This window comes from Hemitrygon akajei, chromosome 22 (genome assembly GCF_048418815.1).
Source record: "Hemitrygon akajei chromosome 22, sHemAka1.3, whole genome shotgun sequence".
NCBI classification, from domain to species: Eukaryota; Metazoa; Chordata; class Chondrichthyes; order Myliobatiformes; family Dasyatidae; genus Hemitrygon; species Hemitrygon akajei.
In genome coordinates this window covers 38,337,927-38,355,349 of record NC_133145.1, presented here as the reverse complement: position 1 = coordinate 38,355,349, position 17,423 = coordinate 38,337,927, and the positions used below count along the sequence as shown (strand labels likewise).

The 17,423-nt window shown below is 36.8% G+C and overlaps 1 protein-coding gene across 3 annotated transcripts in view; it reads left to right on the top strand.

The window, feature by feature from the left end:
• The window catches only part of stx8 (syntaxin 8), a 184,129-nt gene that overhangs the window by 38,316 nt on the left and 128,390 nt on the right, over positions 1-17,423 (top strand). For all 3 annotated transcript variants that reach the window (XM_073026020.1, XM_073026023.1, XM_073026021.1), the window contains exons 5-6: positions 2,408-2,532; positions 6,875-6,967. In XM_073026020.1, the coding sequence (XP_072882121.1) occupies positions 2,408-2,532; positions 6,875-6,967 (218 nt within the window). The remainder of the gene's footprint in view (positions 1-2,407; positions 2,533-6,874; positions 6,968-17,423) is intronic.

The window sequence follows — 17,423 nt, the reverse complement described above, 5'->3', positions numbered from 1 at the left end:
GAGAAACAGATATTTTTGGGTCAGCTAGAGTGTATTGATCTGAAGTTTATTTTGCAGTTTATCCTTGAATATGGTGAAAACATGAAGATTTGGCATGTTAAACTAATAAATTAAACTTCAGGATAATAATTTGCACTGGTTAAAGTTAGCAGCACTTTAAGTATTGCACGTAGTTGAACACTTTGTTCAATTAATCACAAATTTAACTATTGTGACAATGAGTAAACCTAGGATTGATGTAAATGACTTACAATTTACATTTTTTCACTGTTCACTGAGCATGTATGTGCTTCTTAAAATCTATTGTATGCTATTGTTTCTTGTGATAGCAATTTATCGATATTTTATGTCATGTATCCTTTCTGAAGTGTTTCATTTGTCAATTTTGTTAAATGTTGTCGTATGATTGGGTATTTGAGAGGCAATCATGCCAACTCCGATCAAGTAAATCCTAATGTGTGGCCTGTGTCAAAAAAGACTGGTTGAATTATCAGAGGCGCTTGACAAGTTTTTTTTTGCTGGAGAAACAATAGTCTATGGAAGATTAGCTGCTGGTTATTAGGCAGTGATGCAGTTCTCTGATTCCATTTCTCTCGTTTTTTCTATCTGAGCAAATCTCAAAGCCTTATAATTAGTTAAAGCTGATCACACAAAAAAAAATCAGAAATCATCTGCACACTCCACTGCTCTGTGACCATTCCAAAGATTTAGGTGATTAACATGGCAAAAACAGTGGGAGGCTAATTGGATAAGCTTTAATCTTTACACCACTGAAGCATAGCAATGCAAAATCAGAAAGGAAAAAGGAAGTAGGATGCAGCACAGTTACCAAACATGTCATAAGGATTACAGATATAAGGTGATATTTGTCATGATTTTAGATGGCGTTAGTTGTTGGAGAAAAAAAGTTGGTGATGCAGATTGCTCCTAATTCCTTTCTTGAAAGAATGCAATCCTGAACACTTGGAATTAACTGTGCTTGTACAATTGTGGCTTTTGGCGAGACATACAGGAACATGAAGCCAGTGCAGATGCTTGTCAGCATTTTTAATTGTTTATGTTATTGCTTTACCTACCTAATACTGTTTGGTACACTTTTTGCAGCCTTGCCTTTGCTCTATTGTGATGCTAAATTACTAAGTGTTAAAACACAGCACAGAAAGTTGTCGACATAGATTGAAAAATTTCAGAGGACCTTCTATTCAAATTCCGCTCGTGAGGTTGATTGCTTTAAAATTTAATTTTGAAATTTTTCCCCTCTGTAAATTGTGTCAGTCAGAATCATTATCCGAGATTTTGTAGTACGGTAGTTCCAATGGCAAATCTCCTCTCTCATTTACTAAAACTGAGTTATTTAGAATTTTCCACTTTCGCTCCCATTAGTACAGATAAAGTTGATAAGCCATTTAGTAATAAAGATCTTTTATCAAAAAAATTAATTGACTTTGTATCTTTGAAAAACATTTAATTTAATGCATTGGCCTGTGATACCTGCCATCTCTTTCACTGAATCTCAAATTGTTTTTGACTGTTCAATTAATAACTATTATTAGCAATTTGGAATAATTACTAAATCTGCTACAATGTGTACTTCTGCTGTCGGGACTCAGCATAATGGATTTCTCTCTCACTATCTCTCTTTCCTTTACTAAGATGTTCTTTAAACTCTTATCTCCACAATTAAGCATTTGATCACCTCTCCTCATATTTCCTTTTGATGCTAAATAATGTTCCTCACATGAAACTTGGAAAACTTTGCAGTGTTAAGGGAACTATTTAAGTGCAAATTGTTTGAGTGATTGAATGATAATATTATTAATTGAAGTTGAAATAATTTTACATCCATGTACAGTACCGTTCAGTTTTTGTAGGAGATGCATTATAGTATGTCTTCAGTCAGCTGTTTCTTCATTTCCATAGATGCTGCTTGACCTGCTAAGTTCCTCCAGCATCTTGTGTGTGTTGCTTTGGATTCCTAGCATCTACAGAACTTCTTGTGTTTAGTCTTCATTACTTTGAAGTTTCAGTTATTGTAATCTTTGTGTTCTCTTCTAAATTTGCATGGTATTCATGAATTTTTTTTATAAATTACATGTTTTTTTTCGAATTTCAGAGCATTTACAAGCCACTATATATTTTTCTTTTGGTATTTAGTACTTCTGTTGTACCTCAATCCCAGAAATATTGTAAACATTTTTAGTGTTTTCAGTGCGTAGTTTCATAATATATTCCCACCTGTGATAACCACCTTTATCCCTTATTGTTATTGTTAGAAGATAAATATTTTAGAGTATATTTGTACAGTCAATAACTACTGTATTATTATATTAGGTTCTTGCAGCACTTTAGCATTACCAAGTTTAAAATATTCGATGAAACTTTTATTGAAACTGGATTTAATTTTTAGGACCAGCCTTATGAATATAGATCCAAAGAGTGGTCCCATCAATCCTTGGTTAATGGAGGAACCAGAAGAAACAAAAGGTCTTGATTTTAGTGAAATCAAATTTCAACAGCAGAGGATCATACAAGGTAAAGCTCATATTTATTAAAGTTCATAAATATTTTTCAGAAGCTTCTGAAATTAGACCATTGAGTTCTTGAATATTGGGGTATAAAGGTATAAATAAGGATGTAAGTAAGCCGAAAAACTGAAAAAATTGCTTGAATAAAGATGATTTTCGAGCTGTAGTGCTTTTAGCAAAGGATATCAAAAAATCATTTTAATGTTGTGACTTTACACCAAGAATTAATAAGGTAGTCTAAAACTTACAATGACTTAAATGAAAATTAAGAAAAGAGAAATGTTCAATGTGTTAAGGTGCTTTCAGAGGTAAATTAACATTTTAGTTCAATGATTTCTTATCAGAAGCTAATAAATGTTCTTGACAAAATCTGCAAAACAGAAAGTTTTCCATATATTTGAAAGTGCTAAACACATGGGAATGCGTGATGAACAGTATAGGACTAACTTCAGAATTTATGCTCGTATTGCGATGCATTACATTATAAATTCAATATATTTTGTCTCCATTCTTTGGAAATTATAAATGTACAGTTATGGGTTATGTGTATTGAACACATGTAAGTTCAAAATTAATTGTAGGCATGTCTTTGGAAGATAATGCAATGCACAATGTGAATATTTCACTCAAAGTAAATGTTTCTATCCTTCAAAGCTGATTTAAGTTATAATCTGATCTTTGTAAACTAATTACAATTAAAGGAAGCTATTTGGAAAATTAGTTTCCAGACTACTTGATTCATTTACAAGAAAATTTGAGATAATTCCTGATGAGCTTTTGCAGATCTGAAATCTAATGTACTACACTAACTCACTAGGTGGCAGCTGTTTGCAGTGAAACTGAATAACCAGACTTTGGAACTTGTTGTCGTATAAATTACCTGAAAAGTACAAACACCTGGTATTTGGAAAGGTACAGATGAAACTGAAATAATTATGTCTGGAAAGCCTTCAAAGTGCACAGTTATATAATAGGTGCAGTATAAATGCAGCAAAATGCTTCTTAGGAATTTAATGCTGAGTTGAAACAGAGTTGATATATGTTGATACTTTGGTTCTATCTTGGTTGCAGTTCAATTTCAGTGAATTTCAATAGAGTGGATTCTGGTTAATTGGGCTGAAAGTTAATTGGGGCAGCTGCTTATTTGGGACAACTCTTAAAAGTCAAAAACTAATTGAGAAAATAGACAGGATTCCCTTCATTCATTTGCGATGCGATGCCGCCTAATTGGGACAGGAGACTGTTGTCGAACAGTTTCTAATTAGTGTCAGCTGCATGTACTTGTGTGGCCATTACACACTACACCATGCTTAAAATGAATAGTTTTTACATAGCATCAGTTGCAGTTCAAAGAGCAGTGATCTTTGTTACTGATAGTTGGCAAGAAATAAACAGTAAGACAATTCAGAACTCTTTTGCTCAAGCATGGAGGTGCTGGAAAAGCTCAGAAGTGAAAATGAAACAATTTCACTATATCAACAAGTTAGTAACTATGAAAAATTTGAAGATATTATCAATTATCTTGAATGTTACAATGAAAATGAAGATTTGGAGGATGCAGTTGTCTAAAGCATTGTATGAAGGCAGTCCATTATCTCCACTGATTTTGTTCGTTCAAAAGAACATGACATCATACACTGGATGAATTTGTCCATTCCTAACTATTCGGAACTAATACGTGGTTATATAGTACTGTAGTAGTTTTGGTAGTGTTCTAATTTGTTCTGTGTTTCATTTAAATAGATAAGTTGTTAAATAGTCTTTTTCAAAGTTCAAAGCAAAATTTATTATCAAAGTACATGTATATCACCATATACAACCTGAGATTAATTTTCTTCCTGGGATACATAATAAATCCATAATAGAATAATAAACATAATAGAATCAGTGAAAGACTGTACCAATTTAGGCATTCAACCAGTGTGCAAAAGACAATAAATTGTCCAGAAATACAAAAATAAATAAATAAATAAATATGCAATAAATTTCAAAAACAGGAGATGAAGAGTCTTTGAAAGCAAGACCACAGGCTGTGGAACATTTCAATGATGGAACAAGTGAAGTTGAGTGGTTATCCCCTTTGTTCAAGAGCCTGATGGTTGAGGGGTAATAACTGTTTCTGAACCTGGAAGTATGAGTTCTGAGGCTCCTGTACCTTTCTGATGAAAGCAGTGAGAAGTGAGCATGCCTGTGTGCTGGGGGTCCCTGATGATGGATGCTGCTTTCCTATGATAATGCTTCATGTAGATGTGTTCAGTATTGGAGAGGGTTTTACCTGTGATGCACTGGGCTGGATCCAGTATTTTTTGTAGCATTTCCTATTCAAGGGTATTGGTGTTTCCATACCAGGCTGTGATGCAGCCAGTCAGTATACTCTTCACTACATATCTATAGAAGTTTGTCAGAGTTTTAGATGTCATGCAGAAATTCCTAAGGGAGTAGAGGCACTACCGTGCTTTTTTCATAATTGCCCTTGCGTGTGGGCCTAGGACAGGTCCGCTGAAATGATAACACCAAGGAATTTAAAGTAGTAGACCCTCTCCTACTCTGATCCTCTGATGAGGACTGGCTCTTGGACTCTGTTTTCTGCCTCCTGAAGTCAGTGATCTGCTGCTTGGTCTTGCTGACATTGAGTAAGAGGTTGTTGCTGTAGTCAGTGACTCAGTCAGTTTTTCTAACTCACTCCTATATTGTGATTTGTCACCACCTTTGATTTGGCCTATGACAGTGGTCTCGTCAGCAAACTGGTGCTGTGCTTAGCCACAAGTATAAAGTGAGCAGAATGGGGTGAAGCACACAGCCATGTGGTACACCTTTGCTGATGGTGATTGTTGAGGAGATGTTGTTGCCAATACGAACTGATTGGGGTCTGTGTGTGAGGAAATGGAGGATCAAATTGATTAAGGATGTATTGAGTCCAATGTCTTGAAACTTATTGATTAGTTTTGAGGGGATAACAGTATTGAATACTGAACTGTGGTCATTAAAGAGCATCATAATGTATGCAGATTAAACCTTTTATACCTTTTTAACTATTTCCATGAAACTTCAGCTAATTGGGCAGCTGCTTAATTGGCCCAAAATGTACTGTTCTCAAAAGGTCCAAATTAACTACAATCCACTGTATATCAAGGTTGAAATTTTAAAACATATTCATGAAATTTGAAGATGTGGTATTCAAGATTTAATGTTTTAAATGGGTCAGTAGTCTGTGCCTCCTGCAGGGAATTGAATCGATATTGTAGGGCTGGTTGCTTCATCCTGAGAGGGCACTTCTGGTTGCTGAACTCTCTTTGCCTCTGTAAAGGATCACTGAGATGTTTAACCTCTTATCACTCTTTAGTAACATTTGTTGGAGTTGGATTCTGCACAGCTCTGGGCTTGTATTTTTATTGTGCATTTTTTTTGGCTCATTCATGACACCAGAGACCTGGATGTTAGAATCGTGCTACATTAAATCAATGTGAAGCAAGGAATGTAAGTTTGTGCTTCCACTTAGTGTTCTGGTTTACATTGATGTCCACAGCAGCAGTTGCAAAAGAATAACAGTTATTTGCAGCAGAACAATTGCTGTTGGCATTTAGCTCAAAATTTCATTTGGCACGATATTGTTTTATGTAAGGTGTGATTTCAACAGGGTTATTTTAGGAGGTATTTGTTTCAGGGTTTATCAAGATAATGTAGTTAATAAGCATGAATAATCTTATAGTAGTTTTTTACATCTACTTTTCCAAAATTACATATGGTAGTACATAGATCAAGGTTTACTATTAACATAAGAGATCAATTGCAGTACGGCAACCAGAATCTACACCAATGAGTTCTCTAGCCATGTGGTTCTAAACAGCAAGATGTGGAATGCTTTGAGTAAATTCCAACATCCAAGATTGGTTGCCAAAATGAAACTTGATTAATATTAATTTATTTTTCACACAGAGTGGTCTGTTACTAGAAGTAATGTAATACTTATATGTTATGTAATGTGATAGATATTGAAAATGTTAGAGACATCATTAATTGCTACCAATTAATTTTATAAATTATTTTTTGCTGCTTGTGTGCATAATTGGTTTGATGTGCCCAACTTAACTCGAGTAATTTATTACCTCCATTGTACAAATTGCATCAATATGTTGATTGTTGTATCTCCTGACAGGAGCTTTGGAAGATGGGTAGAGAATCCGATCCATCCTGTCTTGTAACATTTGGTTGAAATTGGAGCAATCGCAACATTCAATATGAAGTGTTTATTGTTTTCGGAACTGAACGAGGAGGACACCAAAACTAATTTTATTTTCTTGTTGCTAAATTGATTAACATTGTTTTCTTGTGCTTTTGTTTTAATTCAGAGCAAGATGAGGGCTTGAGTGCTCTGGCAACAGTGATAGCAAGACAGAAACAAATGGGTCAGGATATAGGAAATGAATTAGATGAACAAAATGGTAAGTTTCTTTGTTTACTGTAGATTGTGCATGAGTGTTATCTTTGGATGTGTCTTTTATGAACATTGCTAACATGGCAGTCACTCTACTCTACTGTCATTTGAATATATTGGTATACAAATCCCATCTCATTGTTTAAAATTTGTATGTGCTACATTGTTTTTTATTTCAAAATCAGTCCATAGAATATTAAATTTTAATGTCTGCTTATCTTCTGTACTTATGACATGATGACACATAAAGAAAACTAGAGTAAGTCTATTCAGAGAAAAAGTCATGAAAATATTCTGAATAGTGTCATTGTTTTAGATGTTGCAGGGAAGACTGCCTATATTTGGATTTATGGGATGGATTGGACAACTATACTAATCTTTGCCCTAGCTGCCCACTTCCATTTGCACAATGTAACATCAGCTGGCAGAGATGCATGTCATTTACTGGCAAGCAACAAGTTTTTCCCAATTTAACCTCCATGTTGGAAATTGGTTTGCGATTGTTAGATGTACTGAGATAGTGTGGAAAACATTGTTTTGCATTATATCCATACTGGTCATTTCAAAGCAAGTACATTGAGGTAGTACAAAGGGAAATATGGTAACAATGCTGAATACAGAGCTACAGTTACAGAAAAAGGAGATGGAATTAGAAACCAAGGTGCAAGGGCCACGATGAGGTAGAATGTAAAGACCAAGAATTCACCTCTGATGTCCAAGAGTTTTATAACGGTGGGATAGAAGTTGTGCTTGAGCATGGTGGTGCGTGTTTTCGAACTTTGGAGTATTCTGCCTTATGAATGAGAATGGAGAAGAGAGAATAACTGGGGTAGTCAGATCAGATTTCTGAAAATCTGTGCCAACCAGCTGGCGGGAGCATTCAAGGACATTTTCAACCACTCACTGCTATGGTCGGAAATTCCGACTTGCTTCAAAAAGGCAACAATTACACCAGTGCCTAAAGGCTGATTTATACTTGTATACCGTGTACCCTATGCCGTACGGTGATGCGCACCTCCCCAGAAAAGTAACTCGCGCGTCACGGTGATGCAGACCGCAAGAACTGTGATTGGTACGCTTGGTAGCCTCGCATTTCCGGTTGCTTCTTCTCCGCCATGTCTGTACACAGATGCGAAATAGATGAACCAAATTGTCAAATCTACCTGCTGATATGCGAAAATGTTTGAAATGCATTTCCTCGTCCATGTCTCTCACGAAGAAACTCAACACAGTGGCATAGAAACTCCACCGCCAACTAGTGTTTTGGTGCACACCAACGCATGCTCACTATGGTGTAGAGCGATGCAGAAGTGAAAATCAGGGCTATGGCGTAGGCTGCAACGTAGCCCGCAACGTAGCCCATACACACAAGCATAAATCGGCCTTAAGAAGAAGAATGGGAGCTGCCTTAATTACTATCACCTGGTAGCACTCACATCTACAGTGAAGAATGCTTTGAGAGATTGGTCATGACTAGACTGAACTCCTGCCTCAGCAAAGACTTGGACCCATTGCAATTTGCCTATTGCAACAATAGGTCAACGACAGATGCAATTTCAATGACTCTTCACAGACCACCTGGTCAATACAAACACCTACGTCAGGATGCTGTTCATCAACGATAGCTCAACATTTAATACTATCATTCCCACAATCCTGATTGAGAAGTTATAGAACCTGGGCCTCTGTACCTCCCTCTGCAATTGGATCCTTGACTTCCTAACCAGAACACCACAATCTGTGCGGATTGCTGATAATATCTCCTCCTCGCTGACGATCAACACTGGTGCACCTCAGGGGTGTGTGCTTAGCCCACTGCTCTACTCTCTCTAAACCCATTACTGTTTGGTTAAGCATAGCTGAACTACCATCTATAAATTTGCTGATGATACAACCATTGTTGGTAGAATCTCAGATGGAGACGAGAGGGCGAACAGGAGTGAGGTATGCCAACTAGTGGAATGGGGCTGCAGCAACTCAGTGTCAGTAAGACAGAAGAGCTGATTGTGGACTTCTGGAAAAGTAAGACAAAGGAACACATACCAATCCTCGTAGAGGGATCAGAAGTGGAGAGAATGAACAATTTCAAGTTCTTGGATGTCAAGATCTCTGAGGACCTTATCTGGTGCCAACATATTGATGCAGCTATAAAGAAGGCAAGACAGCGACTATACTTCATTAGGAGCTTGAAGAGATTTGGTATGTCAACAAATACACTCAAAAACTTCTATAGATGTACTGTGGAGAGCATTCTGACAGGCTGCATCACTGTCTGGTTTGGGGGGGGTGGGGGAGGAGGCTACTGCACAGGACCGAAAGAAGCTGCAGAGGGTTGTAAATTTAGTCGGGGTTCCATCTTGGGTACTAGCTTACAAAGTACCCAGGACATCTTCAAGGAGCAGTGTCTCAGAAAGGCAGCGTCCATTATTAAGGACCTCCAGCACCCTGGGTATGCCCTTTTCTCACTGTTACCATACGGTAGGAGGTACAGGAAGCCTGAAGGCACACACTCAGCGATTCAGGATCAACTTCTACCCCTCTGCCATCCAATTGCTAAATGGATATTAAACCCTTGAACACTACTTCACTTTTTTAATATATATTATTTTTGTTTTTTTGCATGATTTTTAATCTATTAAATATACATGTACTGTAATTGAATTACTTATTATTTTATTGTTTTCTTCTTCTATATTATGTATTGCATTGAATGGCTGTTGTTAAGTTAACAAATTTCATGACAGATGCTGGTGATAATAAACCTGATTCTGATTCCAATATAACCTAAAAATTATGATTAGGTCACAATAAACTTTTATAAAGTGGAGATGTTTTCCTCTATGTGTTCAACATGTAGCTATAATTTGATGCAGGCTGTTGTTGTGCTATCAGCAATAAATAATCAGCTTCAAGGAAAAGTAAAGTATGTCTGTACTCTTCACATAATGCTTTGAGATTTTCACCTTTTTGTGATCATGGAATAGAAATATGTATTTTTTAAAAGAAGCTGTGTGGGAAATAAAATGATACATTAATGAACTTTTTTGAACTTTTCTGTTACAGTACTTATTTAGACTTTGCATCAATCAACATAAGCAGCAATTAGAATATATATCTAGAGGCATTGTAAGCTTTGTGTATGTGTTTTCTGCTGTATATTTTATTAGGCAAATTTAAAACTCTTAGTTTGAGCAGAACCCCTGAATTTGATATGCAAGTTCAGTAAAAGCTTCGAAAATGTTCAAGATTGTTAGCGGGCAAGCGCGATGAATATAATGAAAGCCAGGCATTTGCATGTATAAGACTCTAATTGACATAGCCAGACATTTGCAAATGCCAAATCCATTGAGACACTTCATGTAGAGATTAACTTTCAGGAAATAAATGAGTTGGTTTAGAATCTGGCAGAATCTTTGTTTCCTAGTATGATGTCATTGTTGATCCACAAACACCCAGGGCTGGTGAACAGCGTCAATTTAACAATAAACCTGATTTTATTCTGTTCTTGAAATTTCATATTGACAAGCTTCATTAACCTGTTTATTGTGTTCTATTGGGGGGGGAGCAAAAGCTTCATCAGCTGTTAATTATTGTTTTGTTGCTGAGCAACGGGCCATCTGTATTTTTCCTAATATTTGTGAGTAATGAGGTAGCTTGCAAAGAAAATTTTGAAGATCTGTGCCAAAGCTGGTTTAAGAACTTCTCATGCTTCATTAAAGCAGATGTAAAATTAGATTCATATAATTATTAAAAAATACGAGCCATTTCCTTTTCGGTACAGTTTCCATGGAACCATATTGCTTGGTTACATGATGTACTATATGGAAAGCATTAGTTATTCAAACAATACATTGGAAGTTGGATTTTGTGCTGAGATTATATGAGTCCATTTTCTGTTTTTTCAATGTATATAAGTTAGTTTTAGGACTGCAGACTGAACAGTTCATCTTTTGCTTTTTTTTAAAACTGCGGACAAAATATTCCAGAGATTAATCTTTTGCCTGTGCTTTTAGGGTGACATCAGTGAAAGTTAATCAAACTCTTTCTTTTGTAAACTGTTTGTAAATTAAGAGACCTTAGTAGCTGAGAATGCAGCTTCCTTTCATTTTTGCATTAAATTGTCTCATCAAATAGTACTAAGTCACTTGTAGAGGGCTGTTCCTCATACATCAAAGTTAACAAAAGTCAGGTTATTCCTTATTCTGTTAGTAGCCTACATTGCTATGAAAGATATTCTGGTTTCCTTGAGTATATCAGCTGTTATTTGCGGGTTTTGTAGCATTTGGATTTGAGTTGATGTTTGCTCCAAATCACTTCACCTGATGCCAACGGAGAGAGGAAATGCATCCAGGGAATTGGATTTGAATCCAGGCATGTGAAGTGAAAATCCAGTTTCCAATTCAGCAAACCAGACTGCTTCCCTTAAATGTGCAGTGTAGCAAAATTCAGAAGAAAATATTCCGATAACGTAAAATGAGTCATGAGTCATACGGCCCTTCGGTCCGTTGAGCTTGTGCCAACCTTTAAGTATTCCTTGCCATCATTCTGCATAATCCTTTTTTTTATTCTTCCCACTTTCTTGTCAGCTGCCCCCACGTTTCTGTTTAGAGATGCAGCACAGTAATAGGCCTATCCGGCCCAATTAGCATACTAACCTAGAATGTGGGAGGGAACCAGAGCAGCCAGAGAAGACCCACAAGGTCATAGGGAGAGCATGCAAACTCCGTAGAGGCAGCGGCAGGATTGAACCCGGGTCACTGGTGCTGTAATGGCATTATGCTAACTGCTACACTACCCAGCTGCCCTACCATTGCCACTCATTCACCCAATAGGATCAATTCACACTGGCCAATTATCCTACTAACTAGTGTGTCTTTGGGATGTGGGAGGAGGTGGAGCACCTGGAATAAATCTGTACAGTCATAGTGACAATATGCAAACTCCATAGCACTGGAGGTCAGCATTGAACCCAAATCACTAGAGGTGGGAGGCTTTTGAATTTAATTTGCTGCTTACACAATGCAAGTTTTGAACTTTTACCATTATTGTAGACGGAAGTTGCTTTGAACTTGTACATTTCACTGTTTGGTTCTGTGTTGTCTTGAATGTGTATCCTATCAAACCTAAAGTTTCTGTTTGTATTTATATTTCATTCAATTACTTGTTAAAGCTCTCTATGATATAACCACATGATATATACTGTATGAAACTTTCTGAAATGAAATTGGGAAGTTGGAGTTATGTTTTTCATTTCATTCTCTATTAACTAACTATTGCAGTTAGGTTTAATTCCATTTACTGAATTAAAATCTGCTAATTTCCAATGTTAGTAATACAGCAGCCGCTGATGGAAAGAAAAGTCATTTTAATCATGGTTAAGCACCCTTAACTATGAAATGAACACTCTTTAGATGGGAACATTTTGGAAATTTTGCTTTTTATGCACATACCTATATAAAATTATGATATGAAAGTTCATTTGAAACCATATTTAAAAATCAGCAATAACTATATCCATCTTTCTACCTCTATTGACTTGTATGCCCTTTAAGCCTCATGTGTAATGCAAAATGTTCTTCATAATTCCAGAGTAAACTGGATTTATTGGCCTGATTTTCACTTATGGAAAAGCATGTGTTGCCTGTCGTGCCTTTCCAATTAAAATAGTTGCTTAATAACTGGCAGTAGATGCTCATTTGTTGCCACTTTTTATTAAAAGGCCCATGGGGTTTCAGTTGTTATTTCTCATGTTGAATAATCCATGTATTAGCTGCCAGAGTTCTTGCCGCATTCTTACTGAGAACCTTGGGACACTTGTAGATTTAGTATGTTTCAGATTTAATAAGGGGTGGAATATAAGTGTTTTACATTTTCTGACATGATGCTTTTAATACTAGGGCACTTAGGCTGCCATTTAGTGACTTTGCATTTATCTTAAATCACTGAGTGACTTCTGGTTTCGAATATAGCTTGGTGTTGTATTGTGTGAAATATCTCTTAATATCATAGAAATTAATGGCATAGAAGGGCACCATTCAGACCATCATATTCGTGTCAGCATAAAAGGGTTTTTGAGTAATTCCAATTACCAACCTTTAGACTATAAAGTGCCTATAAAAAGTATTCATTCCCCCCTTGGAAGTTTTCATGCTTTATCGCTTTACAACATTGAATCACAGTGGATTTAATTTGGCTTTTTTGACACTGATCAACAGACTCTTTAGTGTCAAAGTAAAAACAGATCTACAAAATGTTCTAAATTAATTACAAATATAAAACACATAATAATTGATTGTATAAATATTCATCCCTTTAATATGAAAAACCAAATAATTGCTGGTGCTCAAAATTGGTTTTAGAAGTCACATAATTAGTTTAATGGAGATCACCTGTGCACAGTCAAGGTGTTTTGATTGATTGTGGGTAAAAATAGACTTGCATCTGGAAGGTCCAACTGCTGGTGAGTCAGTATGGTGGCAAAAACTACACCATGAAGACAAAAGAACACTCCAAACAACTCCATGAAAAGGTTATTGAAAAGGACAATTCAGGAGATGGATGCAAGAAAATTTATAAATCACTGAACATCCCTTGGACAGCAGTTAAGCCAATTATAAGAAATAGAAAGAAAAGCTGTAAATCTGCCTAAAGCAGACTGTTTTCAAAAACTGAGTGACCGTGCAAGAAGGGGTCTAGTGAGGGAGGCCACCAAGAGACCTCTGACAACTTTGGAGGAGTTACAAGCTCCAGTAGCTGAAATGGGAGTGACTGCACTGTTGTCTGGGTGCTTCACCAGTTGTAGCTTTATGGGAGGGTGACAAAGAGAAAGCCATTGTTGAAAAAACTGATATGAAATCTCAGCTATTTTGCCAGAATGCATGTGGGAGACTTTGAAGTCAGCTGGAAGAAGATTCGATGGTTTTATGAAACCAAAACTGAGCTTTTTGGCCATCAGACTAAACACAATGTTTGGCAGAAGCCAAACACTGCACATCAAGAAAAACCCACCATCCCTACCGTGAAGCATGGTGGTGACTACATCATGCTGTGGGGATGTTTCATTGCAGCAGGTCCTGGAAGACTCGTGAAGGCAGAGGGTAAAATTAATGCCGCAAGTTACAGGGAAATCCTGGGGGAAATCCTAATGCAGTCTACAAGAGAGCTGTGACTTGGGAGGAGATTTGTTTTCCAGCAAGACAATGATCCCAAGCATATAGCCAAAGCTACGCAGGAATGGTTTAAAAATAACAATTAATGTCCTGGAGTCCAGACTTCAATCCAATTGAGAATTTGTGGCTGGACTTGAAAAGGGCTGTTCACTCATGATCCCCATGCAATCTGACAGAACTTGAGCAGTTTTGTAAAGAAGAATGGGGAAAAATTGCGGAGTCCAGATGTGCAAAGCTGATGGAAACCTATCCACACAAACTCAAGGCTGTAATTGCTGGCAAAGGTGCATCTACTAAATACTGACTTGAAGTGGGTGAGTAATTATGCAATCAATTATTTTGTGTTTAATAATTGTAGCAAATTTAGCCCAATTTATAGAATTTGCTTTCACTTTGACTCTAAAGGATCTTTTCTGTTGATCAGTAATGAAAAAGCCAAATTAAATCCACTGTGAGATTCAATGTTGTAAAGCAATAAAACATGAAAACTTCCAAGGGGAGTAAATACCTTTTATAGACACTGTATATCTACATGACAATATTTTGTCCTTTTGAGCTGGAAGAGATTGATTAGTTTTACTATTTAAAATTTCAGATATCATCGTATTAATATTCACTGAGCCATCCTCTGTAAATGAATGTAGCTAGTCCCTAGTTTATCAGTTTGAAACCTTTAGTGCACAGTCCAGACCTGTAGCTTAAAATCTAACCTAGATATTGAAAAGTAACTGGTTCTGAGACCTTTCAGAAAAGATCACTGTCTTTTATTCTAATATGGTTTATTTGATCTTGCTTTGCAGGTAAGCATTTGAAATCCCTAGATTTCCACTCTACCAATTATCGTGGAACAAAGCTACTTAAATAGTTTTCAAGGCGGACTGTATAGGAGATATATTTTGGAACTAATATAAGCAAAGCTATTAATTTTGGGGATTATGCATTATTCTTGGTGAGGTGGTTTACTTTTAATTTTAACTGCTTGTTGCTTGTTCGGAATCAAATGCTTATTCTAAACTGTTTACATATTCTCCACTAATGTCCTCATGGAATTATGCCCATCTTCCTTCAGATGTTACTCTCACTGTTTCAGCTGCAGATCTTGTCCATGTGATAAGTTACTTTGAATAATAGGTGAGCACTGTCCTTTAGTAAGACAGTTTCATTCTGATGCAGGATCTCAGTCTAAAATACTGACTATCCTTCTGCCTCCACAGATGCTACATGACCCACTGAGTCCCTCCAGCAATTTATGTATTGTTCTTGATAACAGCATTTCTAGTTTCTTGAGTCTCCAATTTCATTTCATTCTCACTTTCATTTTCAAGCTGATTTTTGTTAGTATGTTACCTATTCTAGATATGACATGATCATGAAATTACCTTTCAAATATGTATTTATCCCATATATGTTATTTTAATAGAATATTTTACTTGCTAAGCATTTCTTTATTGAGGAATTTTTGGAAATTTTATTGTGGCTCTATAATGGTATGAACTTCAGTTACACTTATTCAACTCTTTTGTTTTCTTCTCTTCTTTCATATGTATAGAGTCATTCATCATGAATACAGGCCATTTGGCCCACCATTGCAATGCTGACTGGTGGGTACCAATTTCTATTAATCCCATCTTCCAGCACTTAGCCTAAAGCATTCTTTGTCCTGGCAATTCAGATGCTTGTCTGAAGACTTCTTAAATGCTTTTATTGATTTTGCTTTCACCAATCTCTCAGGAAGCATATTGCAGATACTCACAATTCTTTGGCAGAAAAGGATCCCTCTCTAAATCTATAAGCATTGGCCTAATGTCCTCTAGTTTTATCTGATATGGAGAAGTGTTTCCTGCAGTCTACTTGATGATGCTACCTCTAATGTTATATACCTCAATTATGTCCCCTCATGATTTGAGAGTTAGGGGGCAAAAGTTTAAGGGAAAAATGAGGGGGTATTTCTTTACTCAGAGAGTGATAGCTGTGTGGAATGAGCTTCCTGTAGAAGTAGTCGAGGCCAGTTCAGTTGTGTCATTTAAGGTAAAATTGGATAGGTATATGGACAGGAAAGGAGTGGAGGGTTGTGGGCTGAGTGCGGGTAGGTGGGACTAGGTGAGATTAAGAGTTCGGCACGGACTAGGAGGGCTGGAATGGCCTGTTTCCGTGCTGTGATTGTTATGTTATATGGTTATATGGTAACATCTACCTCTGCTGGGGAAGCAAACCTAGCTTCTCCATTCTCTTCTAATGACTGAAATGCTCTATCCTTGGCAATATCCTGGTGAATATTCCTTTTACTCTCTCCACTGTAGCCATATCTTTCCTATAGTGTGGTGATCAGAGCTGCACATGTATTTCACCTGAGGTCTAACTAATGTTTTGTGAGGTTAGAGCATAATCTCCCTGCTGTTGTATTCAGATGTGCCTGTATCACATGCCATGTTATCTGCTTGCACTGCTTACATTCCTACCTATTAGTATAATCATTCTGTCAGCACGTGTGAGAGAAAATAATTTGCAATGGTACAGGAAATAAGGAGATGGGGAATAGGTCTAAAGGAATTGCTCTTTTTGGAGCTGTTAGCAACTCCTTGGGCTGGATTGCTTCTTTTGCTATGATAAGATGATGGTTCAAGTATTCACAATTCTAAGCTTTTAAGTCCAAAGTATAATGCTGTGTGGTACAATTTTTGTACCATATACACTATATCATGCAGAGAATGAAATCTAGTGATAATCATATACAGTCGGCTCTCCTTATCCGCGAATTCAACCAACCGTGAATCGCGAAAACCCAAAAGTGCTCTTCCAGCACTTGTTGTTCAAGCACTTACAGACTTTTTTTTCTTGTCATTATTCCCTAAACAATGCAGTATAACAACTATTTTTCATAGCATTTACATTGTATTAGGTATTATAAGTAATCTAGAGATGATTTAAAGTCTACGGGAGGATGTGCGTGGGTTATCGTGGATCAGGATCGAAAAAAATCGGAAGTTCTCTTACTAAGTAAGTCAGACAGGTATATCCGGTATTATTTAGCGTCAGTTAGTCAAAAGTTTGTCTTAGTATATAGTATATATTTTACCTTTCTGTGCATATAAAATACAATAACATATGTTTCGGTGCCGGGCTCGGGATCCGTTCCCGAGTGCGATCTAGTGACAGACCGCTTTCAAGTGCGCTCTCCATCTGTGGCGGTTTGATGTGGAGGATCAAAAACTCAAAACCCCAAAACCCAATAATTAAACCACTGCGTTGCTTAGTAATAATTGTAGCTTTCATCGGGGCAGGGCCTTTCTCACT